The 17,994-nt window shown below is 46.1% G+C and overlaps 1 protein-coding gene across 2 annotated transcripts; it reads left to right on the top strand.

Annotated features, from left to right (window-relative positions):
- Window positions 1-1,276: 1,276 nt before the first annotated feature.
- On the top strand, window positions 1,277-17,989 carry fam81b (family with sequence similarity 81 member B). 2 transcript variants are annotated; one of them, XM_069187534.1, is made up of 9 exons: window positions 1,277-1,488; window positions 5,652-5,718; window positions 6,218-6,425; window positions 8,288-8,406; window positions 12,576-12,705; window positions 13,427-13,533; window positions 13,783-13,918; window positions 15,327-15,522; window positions 16,319-17,989. In XM_069187534.1, the coding sequence occupies exons 2-9, from the start codon at window positions 5,672-5,674 to the stop codon at window positions 16,450-16,452; spliced, it is 1,077 nt and encodes a 358-aa protein (XP_069043635.1). In that variant the 5' UTR covers window positions 1,277-1,488; window positions 5,652-5,671; the 3' UTR covers window positions 16,453-17,989. The 2 variants fall into 2 exon arrangements, with proteins under 2 accessions (XP_069043635.1, XP_069043634.1); XM_069187533.1 differs by having other exon boundaries at window positions 5,655-5,718.
- Window positions 17,990-17,994: the final 5 nt, after the last annotated feature.

Here is a 17,994-nt window from a genome sequence, read left to right on the forward strand (position 1 = left end):
GGCCCACACCAGAAGGACACCTCACCGTGTAAATCTGAGCTTCAGACAGTGAGCCTCAGAGCCCTGTTCACAGCTCGGTCAGAGACTGGACCTTTACCGGTGTTGGGCGAGTAGAGGGGTGATTTCCATAGTGTCCTCATGTCGTAGGTTTGCTCTTTGAATTCTGCAGAACTGGCCTTGGTTCTAGTTTACAGCTTTTGTGGTTCTGGAGAAATTGAATTTCGGTGGGCACCTGCTGAAAATAGCAGCGGAGTGAAGGCTGAGCTATAAGCTTTAGACTCCAGCTGGTGTTTGACATTTGTTTTACTTTATTCCATAGAGAGCATCAACAACCACATCAGCATTGAAACAGATTGAGACAGAAAACAAGAAAAACAGAAAAAGGAAATATGAAGACAGCACTTAGTTTCTCAAACTGTAAGAGGTACTACTCTTGGTCCAGCCTGGTCAGCCATAAAAGCCGCTGGCTATACACAGCGGTCAACAGTGAGATACGACCCAGAGGACACAGGCAACAACTACGTGAAAATGCATTTAAAACTGAGAACAGGGGTCAGTTCTTTACACAAAGGGTGGTGGGGGTGTGAAACAACCTACCCAGCTATGTTGGCGTCTTTCATGAAAAGGGTTGTATGTGATCTTTGAATAAATTATCAATTAGCGGGAAAAAACCCAAACACGTTAGATAGGCTAAATGCCTTCCACTGATTTGCAAACATTCTTTTGCTCTTAAGTTCTTTAAAGTGTTAAACTAGGGGTATTCCTCTGAACTATCCTGTGCAGTCAGCGGGAATTGATTAGTTCCCAGCGTGCACTTAAGGGAACCTGACTCAGAGGAGACATCATGATGTAGAGAGAGGGGGTGTGAGCTATTTTGTCTTCCATAAATTTTTAATGTCCGCTCTTAAGAATGTAGGAAATAAAGGCAGGAAAACATCAGCTGCTCACTGTGAAATTATTTATTTGCTCATGGAAAGAGAACTTATATTCGCACACCCATTGAGAATGGCCACAAACATGTTTTTGACTGATCTGTAGAGCTGATAAGCCGTTTAAAGATTTTAAACAGAAGATTAAAAAAAACAGTTCAGTGATTTGTAAAGAAAATGATGAAGAAAAGGGCCTGGAAACGTTTGTGCTTATTACAGACGAACCTTGGTTGCGTGACTGAAATAGCTGAGAAAGCCTCCTTCAGTAGCTTGGCTGGTACCAGGCCTGAGCTGGAGTAAACACAGGGTGAAAACATTGCACACATCTGTTTCCAGCCCATTCACAGCTCCTCCAGTCCTCTGGACAGAGCCCTGCTGAAGCAGGCGCCCAGTGTTGGGCAGGTGAGCTGTGCCCTCGAGCTCTCCCGCTTCCTCGACCTCAAGCATGCTGCTCGGTGCCTGCTCAGCCACGCCCCCGGCCACCCCTGACAGCGGTAACCAGGTGACGGGTGTAAACACAACCCCAGGGCCCCGAGGACGGCCAGCTCCTGCGGTGAGGGTAAGTACAGACCTGGGAAATCTGTGGAAGTTTTACCAGCTTTGTCATGCATGTGGGTTAACCAGACTCCCGTGCTGCTTTGTGGTTCTGTTTCCTGCATTTCATGGACACAACGTGTGTGTGAGATGTGATTTAGTGCTAATATAGGAAGCCAGAGTGTCCAGTCCATTGTTGTCCTAAAACTACTTGTCTACTTGTCCCTGTATCGTACTGAGACTACCTGCCCCTGTGTGTGTCACTGAGACTGTCTATCTGCCCCTGTGTGTCACTGAGACTGTCTGCCTGCTCCTGTGTGTCACTGAGACTGTCTGCCTGCTCCTGTGTGTCACTGAGACTGTCTACCTGCTCCTGTGTGTCACTGAGACTGTCTATCTGCCCCTGTGTGTCACTGAGACTGTCTGCCTGCTCCTGTGTGTCACTGAGACTGTCTATCTGCCCCTGTGTGTCACTGAGACTGTCTGCCTACTCCTGTGTGTCACTGAGACTGTCTATCTGCCCCTGTGTGTCACTATGATCGTCTAACTGCCCCTGTGTGTCGCTAATCTACCTGTCACTCTGTCTTTAAGAAATACTGTATATAAACGGAGTCTAGGAGCAAAAAAAGGCTGAGGAAATCTAACTAAATAACATTAGCACAGTAGAAAAAATGAAAATATATTGAATTAAGGTCAACTCAAAGGAACAGAGAGGAAATACTTTGAGAAAGACTGATGGATTACAGATTTCTTGCAAAACATTTTTACAGTAACAGTATATGAAAATCCATGCATTCTTTCCTTATTCAGTTAATTGGCAATTCAAATCTTTTGTGTACCTGTTACATAGAATTAAAGAGAAATATGATATACAGAAAGGCCATTTACAGCCCAGTGTGGGTATAATTAGCTTTTGTTTTAAATTCCTTAACGAAATATCATAGTCAAGTGTTGTGAAATGTATATAACCACTTAATTTATATATTCCCATAATGTAATCATAGTTCATGATCACATCTGTGTTTTGCTCTCTTGAATCCCAAATCCTCTCTCATTTGTTTTCCCTCACACACCTGTACAAGCACAGTTTTCTCATTTCTAGCTTTTTTGAAGCCAGTTAGTCTGAACAGACATTTCCAAGCTACAACATTTTATTGAAATGCAGTGAACAAATTCCAGCTCCCCGGTGTGTCAGGACAGGAATCAGGAATTCAGGAATCAGCTCCTCCATATTACACCAGAATGTGGATGAATCACAATCTTGTTTCTAAGCTGTGATGTCTTGGATGCAATGATTTCTCAATGAAAACCAGAAGCAGATTTGATATGCTGTCCGACAGCCCAGTGTTGTCTAACAAGGCCATCTTGCCCATATCCATTTGAACAGCTCCATGTAACATTGATGACAGAGCTGATCCAACAGCAGCCAGTAAGCAAGGAAATAAAACTTCAGTCTAACAGACTGTTAATGTTTGTGTCTGCACTTCCCGGATACTGCTGGCAGGAATCATGGATGTAATGGATGCTTGCCGAGACATTTCCGTTACACAATCAAACACTTTAATAAGATCATCTGTCAAGGAAGACAAGACGTGAATTTGCTATCTATTCCAATAGAACAGATGAACTAATTTTATGAGTTAATTTTCATTTTTTTTCAACCAATTTCAATTTCTGAGTTCAGAAAAATGTTTGACTGCGCCTACAGTATAAGACTGAAGCGTGAATTTTAAATGCATTTTTAGAACTAAGGATAGATATTATTTTGTGAAAATTAAGACTGGTGAAAATTAAATGGATTACAAACACAAGAATATAAAAAGACTGCGATGTTGATGCTGACCAATCAATCACATCTTCTAGACAATGTTGGACAGCAATTTAAAAGGGCAAACAAAATGCTAGGCTATATAATCAAAAGCATAGAATTTTAATCAAGGGATGTTATATTACATCTCTTCAATGCATGAATAAGTCCTCATTTAGAATACTGTGTACAGTTTTGGTCTCTATGCTATAGAAAAGATATTACTGAGTATTCAAATTCATATTATCCAAGTATTCTTAAAGACACTGAAGTCAACCCAGTGGACTAAAAAATGAACAGTGAAATACATACTATGGGACATCCAGTCAAAGTATATTTCAAACTGAGGCACTTCTTTACACAAAGGTTGTGGGAGTGTGGAACAAACTACCCAGGCATGTTGTTGAAGCCAACACTCTGTTGTCTTTCAAGAAACAGCTGGATGAACTCCTGATTAAAGGCTAACTACCAAACAGGCCAGATGGGCCGACTGAACTCTTATTTCTAAGTGTTCTTATGTTGTTGTGATCAGGTTATTGAATGTGGAGTCTGCTCCGCTGTGCATACAGTATTTCAAGACTAAGACTTCAAGGTCTGCACTCTTGAGCCATATCCCCAGCAGCTCCGTACAGACATCGTGCTCAGCAGGGAAGGACAGGCAGCTGTAATCTCAGGCTGAAATGCATCAGTTGTGATTAAAGATTCAAACCACTGGGCCACTTTAGCCAGAACTGGGGATGATTGAGTGGTGACTTGATTAAAGTCTTAATCACATTTAAATCTCGGTCAGTCAATCCAGTTCACTGTTTCAGGATCATATAGATGCTGCATCAGAGCTTCTTTGAATTGATGCAGATGGCCTCATTCGTAATGTCTACTGTTTTTCACCGAAGAAAGATTTTTTTTTTTACATGGATGACTCACTGGTTAAGAGCGAGGAGGTGAAAACACAAATGCAAGGATAAAATTATTGGTTTAAAAACCCACACTTACATTGACCTTTGGTGTAAGATGAAAGTGATTTTGACCTCACTGGAGCCTGAGCAGAGACAGTTCTGAAAGGCAAATAATTCCTCTTAGATCACTGCATGCATACCACACACCACAAACAGCTTTAAATGTGTCATATCAGCTTTGGGAAAAAAAACCAATTTAATTGATTCACATATTAATTTGTTGAAGTTTTAGTGCTCCAAAGAGTGTATTGCAAAAGCATTTGTACTTTTTCATATGTAGTAAAGTTCTTAATGATGGTTTACAGGAAACAGAACATAAAAAACTGAAGGGTCTCAAAGAATTCAGCCCATAGTCTGTTACTTGTTTGGTAGCTAAATAAAGACCATCCAACCCAGCAGACCCCCCTTTAGCAAGTTTTTCAACATTTAAATGACAGATGCACACGTGTTAAAACAGTCTGCGAAATCAAGCAACACTGTTAATACGCAGATCAGTTCTGAAATCCCTGTGATGATCACCGAACCTTCAGCTGCTCCAGGTGGTCCTGGTCAGGAGCTGAGAGCTGGGCCCCGCAGGTGTGGAGCTGTGGTCCAGCCTGTTTGAAGGGATGGCTGGCTTGTGAGTGTGTATGATATGTATGGATTCAGCAGCGCATAATGAGGCTGTTGCCCTTGTTTCTGAGGAGCACTTGAATCTTATACGTTAGTCCCAGGCCCATCCCTCCACAGACACTGTATTTACAGGTCGAGCTGCAGTGTGCAGAGCAGCTGACTGTGGGAATGCAGCTTGGGAGCTGTACGTGTGGGAGCTGTGGGAGTGGGAGCTGTGTGTCACGAAGCGTTTTTTAGGACCCTATGCAGATGGCAGAATCCGGAGGGGAGTGAGCCAAACACGGGGAGAAAGGACTAGGATCGGGGCTGGTAGAAGAACAGGGGGGCGTGTCGACGGTGCACTGGTGCTCGGGGGAGCGTGGTCCAGGCTAAGTGTCCAAGGGGAGTCCGTAAGAAAATCCATGGGAATGCAAATGCCCAGGGCCGGTTGGTCCATCCGTGACGGAGACAAGACAAAGTTAAAAGCCGGAGCGGGATCCAGCGAAGGGTCAGGGGAATAAACAGGGGAAACAGGGCCAGGTGCTCCCAGCCCCGGACCCAGATGGTCAGGACACCGCTGCGAAGCCGATACCGCCGGGCCACTCCTGGACTCGCTGGTAGGCGGGCTTCCGGGCGTCCATCTTCCAAAGCTCCGCCCAGATTGGCAGGAGCGTCTGGCTTTTGCAGGAAGGGGGCTGGAACCGGAGGCAGGTGCAAAAAAGCAAAGACAAACAAGGAAAGGGCTGCAGTGTCCTTAAGGGGAGGGGCTGACGGAGCTGTGGGTGCGAGTGGGACGGTTGCAGCATTGAGAACTGATGCAGCTCTGTGTTCCAGCAGGTGCTGGTGGAGAAACGATGTCAAGAGAAACTGTGCTGCAGGTGTATCAGCCCCACCCGGACAGGTAGGGACGTTGGGGACAGTATTGAAGTGGCTGCAAAAAACAGTTTTTCTAGAGTACAGTCGGCACAATGCTCTGTTCAGGACACAGAACTCATAAAGAGTCTGGAGTTTTTCACGTTCAACTAGAATTTACTATTTGTTACACTTGTTGTTTTTGCTTTCTAAATATACATAAGAAGAAGAATAGAATCAGACACGTGTAATCACAGACAGCATCATATAAAGCAGCCTCAAAGACAAAACTTTATAGCTTTGCAATAATTTAAAAACAGTAAGTGTCCCATACAATTGATGTATGAATAATCTGGTTAACCTCTAATTAATAGTCATTAGTAATTAATAGTACCAAAGTGAATGAAGTTTTAAAGGTGATGTTGTTGACAGAGCAATGTACTTTTGAATTAATGTAAGATATTTTGCGGTCAGTATTAGATACAGAAACAGGACTGTGTTTAGTCAACTCGCACTGGCCTCCCTGTGTCCTCTTGTCTTGGGAACAGGTTGGGGTTCCTGGAGGGCCGCCTGTCCAATCAGGAGCACTCCATGGCCGTGCTGCTGGAGCAGGCCTTCCGCATCAAGGAGGACATCCTTGCCAACCTGCGTGCCAGCCAGGGCGCCTCGGTCAGTGAGGCCACCTCGCGCAGGCTGCTGGAGAGCCACATCCACACCATCACCCACATTGTCAAGCAGCTCAGCAAGGACATCGAGGTGAAGCAGACGCTGGGGGGACATTCTTGTACAAGAGCACATCAGCATACACTCATCAACAGGGCCGTTTAGCAGACACTGTTTGCACCCTCTCTGCACCCAGGGCCTTGAACAGAGCAGAGCTCTGCAGTCCTCTCAACGTTAGCCACCCTGTGACGGGCGCAGGGTCCGAACTGCCTTCCTCACAGTCACATTCCTTTCTCCCTAAACATGTAGATTCTTATCTCCTCGTGCAAGAGCCCCACAGAGCAGGGTTCTCCCAGCAGGACTAGATCATTTTTAGAGTAGATTTACACACACTCGCCAGACGGTCACTTCAATATCTACCCCTCTAGTTCTCCTGGGGAGTGAGTGAATGGGAGAGAGCTTGAAACCTGCCAGGGGAGGGGCAGGGCTTCCTGTGCTCTGAAACTGGCTGCTGATTGTTTCTACCCAAGAAATCTTCCTACAGGGCCTGTAAGACCAGTTTTAATGACATCCCCGTCACCTTTATATACAGTAATTTGCCATTTGGACAGACATTTCTATCATAGGAGTAATTTATAAAAGACTGAATACTTCAATTAATACCAAGGATATCTTTACAAAATGCCCATCTGCTCAATAGTTATTTCATATGGAAAAATCAAAGCAAAAAATGCCCTGAATTCTTCACCATGCTGACTCACAGAAAGCCTTTAATACAATTTTACCATTTTGCTGCTGGGCCTTATTGTGGTTCTTCCCACTCTCAGTTGTTTTTTTGGATTTTAATCTGTTAGGATTTCTTCCTGGATGAGTCACCTCTTCAGGATCCACACTGCTGCTGAACAGTACCCCCGTGATGCCCTTCACAAAGCACATGGCAATTTATATACTTCTATCACAATCTTCTCCAACTAAATTAAGCACATCCTTTTAAAACTGTTTCAACTATTAATTTGGCTGAAAAACAGAAAGATACCTGTCCTGCAGCTGTATATTTTACTGACGCAATCTGAGTAGAGCAGTGTTAAACCAGGGATTAGAACCCACAACCTCTCAGATACATATCCAAAACCATAACCACTCCTCTACACTGCTAAAGGAGCAGCTCCAAAGCTGTATATTTTTCCATGTTCTATTATAATAACACTCATACTCTAAGAACTATATACAATTACAAAAATTTAAGAGCAAGGTTCCATAATTTCCATGATGTGTAATCCTTAATGCACAATAACTCAATTAATGTGTTTGTCTAAGCAGATGAAAAAAGAAACCTGATTGTGTGTACATTGCAAGAAAAAGATACTGTACTTTTACAGAAAAGTCATTAACAGTGTTATACCTGAGACACTCTATTTAAATCTATTAACTGTAGGCAACAATATTGCCATCTTGTAGCCTCATCTTGTAAAATCTCCTAAACTAAACAAGCTTGGGCCTGGTAAGTAGGGGGATGGTTGATCTCTAAGGAAAACTTGCTCTCTGCTACACTAAGTGGTGGTGGTGGACCAGCAGGTGGTGCTCTTCACTCCAGAATTTCCAAATCGCTTCCCCACCATGGTGACGAGACACACTGTGGTCTAGGTAGTGCAGAGACATTAAACCAAGGACATAGACATTAAGTTTAAGAGTAGGGGTACTGACCCTGATGTCCTGCAAAACTCCACTCTACTCTTGTACAATCTGATTTCCCTAAAGCCCCCTTTACTTCACCTGCCCCTCACTTGTCTGCAGGAAGGCTGATGTGTGTCACCCAGGTAGGGGCTGCACCTCAGTTCATTGTAAAGCACTTTAAGATCCTTGGGGATGAAAGCAACTATTATTGGAAGGAACTATTATTATATTATCACCAACCGGCCAGGAGTGACGCACAGCTGCCTTGCTCTTCCCTTCAGGTACTGGAAGGACAGATCCTCCAGAGAGACAGCGTTTCGTCAGGAACCAGCTTTGCGGTCCAGAGTCTGGATCACAAGAATCTTGCGGGAATTGGAGACCTGCGAGGGAGAGTTGCCAGGTACCCCACAATACAGGCTCCTGTGCCTCCATGTGCTCCAGCCTGTCACCAGAGCATGATTCCCAGTGTGGAAGTTTCAATATCCTTTCTTTCCTCTCTTGACAAATCACAGCACAAAGACATTCTTTAGAATTACTGTGATATTTTGGTACAACCTACAACCAATACTTTTTAAAACAAAAAAAAGAAAACCACACACACTGGAAGAATGGATGTGGTGTGATGGATGTGTAAGCGTAGCCTGAGACAGTGATAAAGGAGATCTATCCTAGTCCAGCTCCCTCTGTATCTCTCAAACAGCTTCAAAAGGGGAATAGTCCACAGTAAATTAAAAAAAGAAGGAGACACACAGTGATTATTCTGCACCAGCAGCCCCACCTGGGAGACACACAGGGATCATTCTGCACCAGCAGCCCCACCTGGGAGACACACAGGGATCATTCTGCACCAGCAGCCCCACCTGGGAGACACACAGGGATCATTCTGCACCAGCAACCCCACCTGAGAGACACACAGGGATCATTCTGCACCAGCAGCCCCACCTGGGAGACACACAGGGATCATTCTGCACCAGCAGCCCCACCTGAGAGACACACAGAGGCCATTCTGCACCAGCAGCCCCACCTGGGAGACACACAGGGATCATTCTGCACCAGCAGCCCCACCTGGGAGACACACAGGGATCATTCTGCACCAGCAGCCCCACCTGGGAGACACACAGGGATCATTCTGCACCATCAGCCCCACCTGGGAGACACACAGCTGCCTTTCTGCACCAGCAGCCCCACCTGGGAGACACACAGGGATCATTCTGCACCAGCAGCCCCACCTGAGAGACACACAGGGATCATTCTGCACCAGCAGCCCCACCTGGGAGACACACAGGGATCATTCTGCACCAGCGGCCCCACCTGGGAGACACACAGGGATCATTCTGCACCAGCAGCCCCACCTGGGAGACACACAGGGATCATTCTGCACCAGCAGCCCCACCTGAGAGACACACAGGGATCATTCTGCACCAGCAGCCCCACCTGGGAGACACACAGGGATCATTCTGCACCAGCAGCCCCACCTGGGAGACACACAGGGATCATTCTGCACTTCCTACAGCACAATGCCCTGGTCATCATACTGTTCCAGAGAGAAGAGCGCCACCTACTTGCCCAAAAACACTGCTTGTAGCAGCGGTCTGTCCCAGAGGTCTCCCATCCAAGAGCCAACAAGGCCCAGACTTACTTCAGTTCTGAGATCTGACAATATCACAGGGGGCAACTTTGCTGTATGTGTACTGATCGAAATACTCCTCGACTCCAGACTCATAAATTCACATGAGGAAAGAAAAGGCGTGATGCTGTCAGCTGAAGGGCATCATACTGTAGGACAGGTCCCCGGATTCTTCACAAAGGGGGAGAATGTCCAACTCTGCCAACTCCCGTCAGCATGGAGGAGGAGCTGTCCTGCCTCACCAACAAGACCGTGTCACTAAAATGTCTCAGTACCGTCCGCTTCCTTCCAAACCATTAACCGAATCACCATTCTCTGTGCCGCACAGCAATTACTCACCTGTTATTGTACCACGTTCTGTTCTGGCTGCCTGCTGCGTGCCAAGCCTGCCCCCTCATCCAGGTCTATCTAATGCAGATAATTGCACGCAGGCTGGCTGTCGTGCCTTCTTATCCTCTCTGATCGCTGTATTGAATGGGATTATATCCTGGCCCTTTGTGTCCAGCCAGTCTTTAAGGATGTGCCTGCTATAATATAGTTCTACAGCATATAGATCAGGCACCATTGAGCTGAGATACGATCAGTCCCTACAGCCATGCGATTTTGGACCAGGTTTTAGATGATAAAATACAGTATCTGTCCTAAATCATTCTCTTTCCAATGTAATGTTAAAAGCAATTCTTCAGGGAGCTTTTAATAATTGTATTGGCTGGCAGTGGTCCTAACACAAATTAGATGCATATACAGTAGTAGAATGTACAGCTACAGCTCTCCTCAGTCATATAACAACTTCAGTGAGTCCCTGGCTTTCGATTTAGGGAACAGTAGGGCCATTCTCTGCCAGCTCGCCTGCGGTAGAGAGGATTAGAAGAGGAGATTAATTAACACAGGCACCTTGAGCCTTAATGTCAGGCCAAAGTCAGTGGCTGTATATAGAGCAGCCAGCCTGTCAATTTATTTAAAAACTAATGACCACTATTACTTTGCCCTTTTTTATAGAAATCTAAGTGAAACAAATGATAAACCAGTTAAACCAGTTTAAACTTCACATGTAATGTAGGTTCCTATGGTTTACAACACTTCTTTTTGCTTTATCATAATTTTATAGTAAATTATCTGTTTTACTATATTTTTACCATGGTGCTGCACAGTAAATTATGATAAGGGATTCTGTATTTCTATTTATATGGCGAGAAATGAGGAACAAGGAAATTAAGAACCTGGGTAAAAAGTGGGAACTATTAGCAAGTACATTTAGTTCTGAAACCTGCGTTTCACAGCACACAGAGATGTGGGAAAGACTGGATGGGGTTTTGGGACCGTTTTGGCAACGACAGTCACTCCTGCGTTTCGAAATGACAAGCTGAAACACTTCTCTCATTTGCACATTCTTACACTCACAGCTGATGAACGATAAAGCCCTGGGAAAAATGTAGCAGCCAGACTGTCCACACGATTGCAACTCACTGTCAATGGAATCCAAAATACACCACCTGCCTCTTGGCCAGCAGGCCGGTGTACCTTGTCTCATCGGTTCTCCTGAATCACAGTGCAACTGCTTGGTCCTTCCTCCTCTAAGGCAGGGGTGTCTTGGCGGGTTGCTCGGTCTGCGGCTTTTATTCCAGCTCAGCTTTAGGCAGCTCAGATCAGCTCATTAGTGGCTTAATTTGGCACAGGTCAACAAATCCTGCTGTTTTAAAGAGACCTAGAAAACCTGCAGCCACACTGGCTGGGCCTCTGGGAGCAGAACTGTACAGCTCTAGTGTTAGAGAACTAGAAAGATAAGGAAGGATATGAATAAGAAGCGGCTGTTCCGCCCAAATAGCCTGTTCAGTACTTAACTGTCAATCAATCCAAGCACCTAAACTTGAAACAAACCAGGGTATTTACTTCAACAACACGGCTGGGCAACCTGCTCCAGACTCCCACTACCCTATGGGTAAAGAAATGCCTCCTGTTCTGAGATTTTAAATCACTTCCATGTAGTTTCCCCGGGAGCTCTCTGGTTTGTTCCACTGCGACTCAAGAGCACGGATCTAATGTCTATACTGTGCATGTGTCACAAGCATCAGACCTGAGGATATCAGTCCCCACTCCTCATGAAGTCCCAGGGGGTTGCTCAGAGATGCTTCTCTGATGAGTGAGGGACGAGACCTACACCAGGAACGGAAGAGAACCGCGTGTCGAGCTGGTCTGCAGCCGAGCCTGCCCAGAGATCTTCAGGATTTATTAATGTGGACCTAAAAGTGACTCGCGAATGATTTGGCAGATCCTGCACTCATGGTTCTTGTGTGAAAACGTCAGCAGCTGAAGGAAATAGCATCTCCTTGAACACACGACGATCCCCACACAACTGCTTGCTTCACTGATCGATCAGGACAGCTGGGTTCTGTGCAGCCCTTTCACATGCATTTTGCTCTGAGTCCTGCCCCAGGGGCTGTTATTGGGCTCAGAGTGAGGCGCTCAAAGCTTTAAAAAACACCCTTTACTGGCTGTATGTTTGGGCCACAAACAGGGTGTATTTTCCTGCTGATTCAGTTCACAAAGTCAGAAGTAAAAGCTGAAGAGGCTGCCCCTTCTTTATTATAATTCTTCTTTAGTTTCTGCTGGCATTTTATTGCTTCAAACACACAGCTAAAACTTGTAAATAACCACAGCTGTTTCCTAGTTTGGAAGTCCATTATTAATTTAAAATGTCTTGCGTCGTGTATTCTTGGTTTCTGATTACTTAAAAAGTGTACAAAGAAAGACACTAGAAGGAAGATATGCCAGAAGAGTTTAACAGCCAGATATTTTAAATGTAATATTTTGCGTGTTATGTTCTTAAATTGGAGAAATACCAGACTTATAATCAACAGCATTTTGTTGAACTGCTTTGAGAAATGAACATGGTTTGTAAAGAGGGACAACTTCTAACCCAGACTTGATCATGTGTTTTCCAGATGTGATGCTAGTATTGCCAAGTTATCTGGAGATGTCACTGCAGCTGGCCAGGAGGTCCACAGACTGCACAAGGAGATCTTGGATGTCAGGGCAGCTCTAGACCTCCGCCTGAAGGAGATGGAGCTGAAGGTCAGGGGTCAGGCAGCAGTAGAGTCCAGTCTGAAGGAGATGGAGCTGAAGATCAGGGGTCAGGCAGCAGTAGAGTCCAGTCTGAAGGAGATGGGGCTGCTGTACAACAACTTAAAAGAGACCACTACTGGTATTCTTGTTTTTTTCTACTGAAAGGCAAGCTGTAATGTTTTGCTGAAGCTATATACTGGATTGATGTGACTGGTGAGACAGAAGTATTGATAGTATGGAGATCCTCAATAAACCAAAGAAAGACTAAAACTGTTCAGGTCCTGTTTCCCTCTTGTCCTCTCCAACTGGACTTTACTGTCCTGCCATTAATATTATCAATGGAAAATGCCTGAGAATTAATTTTGCAACTGCGATTCATGGAATCACTTTGCATCCCATACTTTGACTATGTTTTTTTATCCAATTTACGCAATCGCAGAAAGCTGTGTTTACCTATTTCCTTCTGGTACAAAGGTGGTGAAGACACTGGTAATAAAGCCAAACCAAAACAAGAGCCTGATGTACAATCCTCTTGTACACCTTTAGAGTCGGGTGCTTAATGCTCATGAATTATAAAAAGCACGTGATCAGTGTCCAGTGTATCATGGACTGGGGGGAATCGGGCCTCTGCCTTTCTGACACCCTGTCCGAGCTGAAACTGCTGCAGCAGCAGGCACTTCGGCCAGCAGAACGGAGGTGCGCTGTCCTCAGCCCAGTCCTGTTGCTGCAGGTCACACAGGTGCTGGAGAAGGTGGAAAACTCTCTGGCAGAGCAGAGCTCCCGCATGACGGCCACACGGGGAGACCAGCACCACGAAATCCAGCTGCTGGAGCTCAAGTAGGTTTTTACTTTTCCACTGACGCACTCAAAGAAAAAGCAAATATCAGTTCAGAGTTTTCCATCGGTTTCTTATTGCTGTTCAACCAAGCACCAAAACTGTACAAATGCATTTTGATTTTTAAATACTAATTGCGGCTGATTTAAAAAGTAAATACCGCAGCTGCACACCGAAGCATTCACAGTGGCTATGTGCCGTCCCTCCGGGTGAGCACGAGGAGCGAGTATCACACAACCGCTGTCCCGCAGGACGTCCGGAACGCTGGCCGAGCTCAGAGGGCTGATGGAGCGGCACCGCGAGTGGGCCGAGCAGCAGCTGAGCGGGTCGGAGCGGGCCCGGGCCCATGGCGCCGAGCAGCTGCGCGCGCTGCTCAGGGACAGACTGGTGAGACCCCCGGGGCTGTTCGCACGCTAGAGGCCAGGGGTGGTGGGGGGGATCTCCGATTTCACCTCCCTGCGGATACGGGGAGTTCGGGTTGGCGGCCCTCACTGCTGCACTGACGCTCTGTACGCAAAGAGACCTCTCTCTCCCCTTGAAGGATCCAAACATTTAGCGAGTAATCAGAAAGGCCAGGCTTTCTGCTGGAGAGCATGCCAAGGGCTGATAAGCACATGTACAGCAATTACTGCCCTTCCGATGGCTGTTGTGGTGTGAAGGCAGGACACCCCAGTGTTGCTGTTCAGCTAAACATGCTGACTAAGCTGTGCTTGCAGCAGAATTGGTTACTGTCTCAAGCGGGCCGACACCCCAGACTGGGTCAGTAGGGAAGCAGCACTGTGCCTCACAGCGTTGCAACAAGAGTGGATTTGAGAACAAGTCAGGCCGGTTCAGACAGCTCCCTTCAAGCTAGGAAATGAACAGGGACCCTCTCTTGGCCTCTTCAGCCGCCTCTGCCATCATGAAACACACACTGTAACCAGGAGGGTTAGTCAATTAGCCCACAGCAGTCAGAACTCCTGGAACTCTATCCTGTGTGGCTGGGGCTTAGAAAAGATCTTGGGAAAAGCCTGGTCTGACTCTATAATAGCTGTCAGAGCTGCACAGGAACAAGCAGGGGAAAATCCCACACTGAACAGCAGACAGACAAACAAACAGTTCAGCCACGGATCCCCATCAGCTGTGAGGATATTATATTATTATAGCTACATATAAATAAGAATATATCCTTGCATGAAAACATATTCATGGATTTGACAACAATCCTTCCATCCATTTGCTAACTGCTTCATTCAAAAGAGCTGGAGCCTGTCCCAATGCAGGGTACACCCCACACAGGACACAAGTCCAGCACCGGGCACAGACACACCTTTGAATATATTAGTAACGCAAAGGAAAAAAGCTCATGGGAAATACTCTTTCAGTTTTAGCTATTGATGTGTTTTGAATGCTGGATCTTTCGTAGATCCAATCAGCATAATGCACTGCAAGGTCTAATCTGATTAATCTGCTACATCAGGTCAGATGCATTTACCTTGCATTGAGCAAGCAATAAAGAAATCAATACCTGTAATCGCCATCTCCCTCTCTTACTAATTACACTACAATCGCATTTCCCTTCTGTAAAAGGTAGCCATCAATGTCTCGATGGCCTCCTAATAACCCCTCATCTATACACTGGCTTCATGACTCTGCTCTCCTCCCCACTGAGAGCTGGTGTGTGGGGAGCGGACTGGCGCATCACCCAGGTGGGGCTGCACACTGGTGGGGGTGGAGGGGAGCCCCGTGACCTGTAAAGCTCTTTGAGTGGAGTGTCCAGAAAAGAGCTACAGCAGTGGAAGGATTTGTTTTCCAGGAAGAGAGTGAGAAGAAGCTCGGAGAGCAGGTCAGTGGCCTGGCTCTGCGGCTGGAGAAGGCCGAGGAGCAGCAGGAGCTCGAGGTCAGAGCCAACAGGGAGAAACGGGCTGAAGACCGGCTGAACACCAGGATCGGGAAACTGGAAGCGCGGGTCTGGGAAGAGCTCGGCCTGATCAGGAAGGAGTACAGATCAGGTGAGCACAGTCAGTCATAGACCAGCGCTCCTGGTCAGTACCGCCTGCTGGGAGCCTGATCCACAGCCGAGCTGCGGGGTGTTCAGAGAGGGATATGCAGAGACTGACAGTCTCCCTTCCGGCCCCAGCTCTTTCAGAGAGGGGGAGATACTCCAGTAAGCAGTATGGGCAACACCAGCCTAGATCAGTTCATGGACCACACTGAGCATCAAAAATCACTGGTCGCTCTATCTTTAAAGTAAACAGATTTTGGAAATTGATTACCCATTTTGACCACCTTTTGATTGAATATAATTCATTAGCTAACCCCAGGTTCTTTAGTGACCGTATTATCTCATCATAGATAAACAGACTGCATTGCTAGGAATTGTGCACACACTACCAGCCTGTGGCTTTCATAACAGCCACTCTACTGGAAACGGACGTTAACCCGAATAAGGAGTTTGCCTTCAAGGCATGGCTGTTCAAATGCACTGTTCAAAACCAAAAATATTAATATTTAGTATCCTAGTTAATTGCTTCAGGATATTTAGTCAAGAAAAAGATACAAGTGTAAAAATGACTTTCAGTCTAACATATAGCAACAATAAAGACTATTCTCATCTCAAGAAATACAGTATGGTGCACAATCTCAGATCTCGTCTACTGTATAAGTCTAGACCAAATGCAGTATTGAATTCCTTAAATCCAGCGCTTACAGAAGTCGTCTTCTATGGAAAGTAATTACATTAGCTACTTTTTACAAAAATGCTGTACACAGAATCACAGTCCACGAGTGCTGCAATCTGTTTAACAGGGTTCCAGTCGATCCATGATGCTCTCAGCTCTTTGAAGGAGATTAATGAGACCAAGTCCCGCCTGGACAAGGAGAAACTCCGAAAGGACATCAAACAAATCCAGAGGAAGATTGTTCAGCTGAAAGATGTCTAATAATCTCGAAACGCCAATACAGGCTGCAGATCCATACAAAACCTCATGCTGTGATAATAGGACAATCGATTTGATTCAAGTTGAAACACAATTACAGCTATGAATGTCAACAGCATTCAAAACGTAACCACTTTTGAAGAAGCTTAAAACGAAAAACCACACAGGGCTAATTATGGGTTTCGGCATGTAAATTGATTGTAGATGATAAATCTGCCTCATTAATCCTGTTGATTCTTCCTGTGAGGAAAGGACTGCAGTTGCTCAATTAGATGAAATAAAAAGCAACAGCCTAGTTTTCACACAGGCTGCCCCCTTGAGGATGTCTGGATGTTTTGCAACAATAACACTGTCAACAGGTCTACAACAGCTTCAGGCTACTGGCCCCCTTTTCAATAATAAGAGAAGTTGGTACCAAGTGGCACAGCGACGGGATGATTAGAGCTGCTGCCTCACAGCTCCTGGGTCCCGGGTTCAATTCCGGCCTGCCCCCCCACCCCACAGTGCAAAGCTACGACAGGGATTCTAAATCACCGTGAACACAGGAGCACGGGAATCCTGTTGCCTTGGGCAGCGGCAGCACGCCCCCACCCGCCTGTCAGTAACCTCACCGGCCAGCCGCGCTGAACTCGTTTCCCATCCCGAAGGGGACTGCCGCGTCAGGGCCTGGGGTCGCCCCGGCCGCACCGAGCCTCGATCGCTCGTTCACGGGAGGGCAAACCCCTGCCCAGAGCCCGCGTCGCGCCAGAAGAGCATCAACAGCGAACAACATCGTCCCAGGCGCTGTACTGTACGTGCAGGGCAGCCACAGCCCCTTGTCCAACACGTGTCCACTGGGCCGCTGACCACAAGCCCAGGCCTGCGCCTTTACCCCCCCCGGTAAACCTCTGGGTGCGTCTGCCCACTGAGGGCTCGGGGAGTTTGGAAAGGACTGCACGAGATCCTCAGATCAATTAATGAGTGATTACCAAACAGACGAGCCGAGGGACCTCCTCTCGTTTGTAACCTTCCTTATTGTCCCTCTGGATGGGGTCAAAGTGACAGGTCCACGAGGGCAAGCAGCCTCGTTATATAATTAAGAGCTCAAGCAGCACAGTAACCAGCAGACGCCATGTCCTCACAGCTGGACGCTGCTGCTCGTTTATCGTCAATCTCTGGAAATCAACATCTCTTGACTTATTTAGGAAATTATAGAGAATAACTGTAAAGTTACTTCATGCTTTTTGTGTACAAGCTGCACGTTGTTATCTGTTTCAGTGTAAGCAGACAGGCCAATGTAATCCCAGAGTCCACTGGGAGACACTGCTGTTTGCTCACTGACAACACTGTATTAGTTTGTCTGCAAACAAATCCACAGTTCAGACAGCTCTGTAAGGGTACAGATGCAAAGAACGATTCTGAAACGAGTGGTACGAAGTGAAAGACACTAACACTTTGTTTTGAAAACAATTTTCTGCAATGGAAAGCATGCAGTAACTTTTCTAATCATGTATTATTTCATACGAATGCAGTATTTTCATGTTTCCAAATAAAAGATTTTCCCCA

This window comes from Lepisosteus oculatus, chromosome 3, assembly GCF_040954835.1.
Source record: "Lepisosteus oculatus isolate fLepOcu1 chromosome 3, fLepOcu1.hap2, whole genome shotgun sequence".
NCBI classification, from domain to species: Eukaryota; Metazoa; Chordata; class Actinopteri; order Semionotiformes; family Lepisosteidae; genus Lepisosteus; species Lepisosteus oculatus.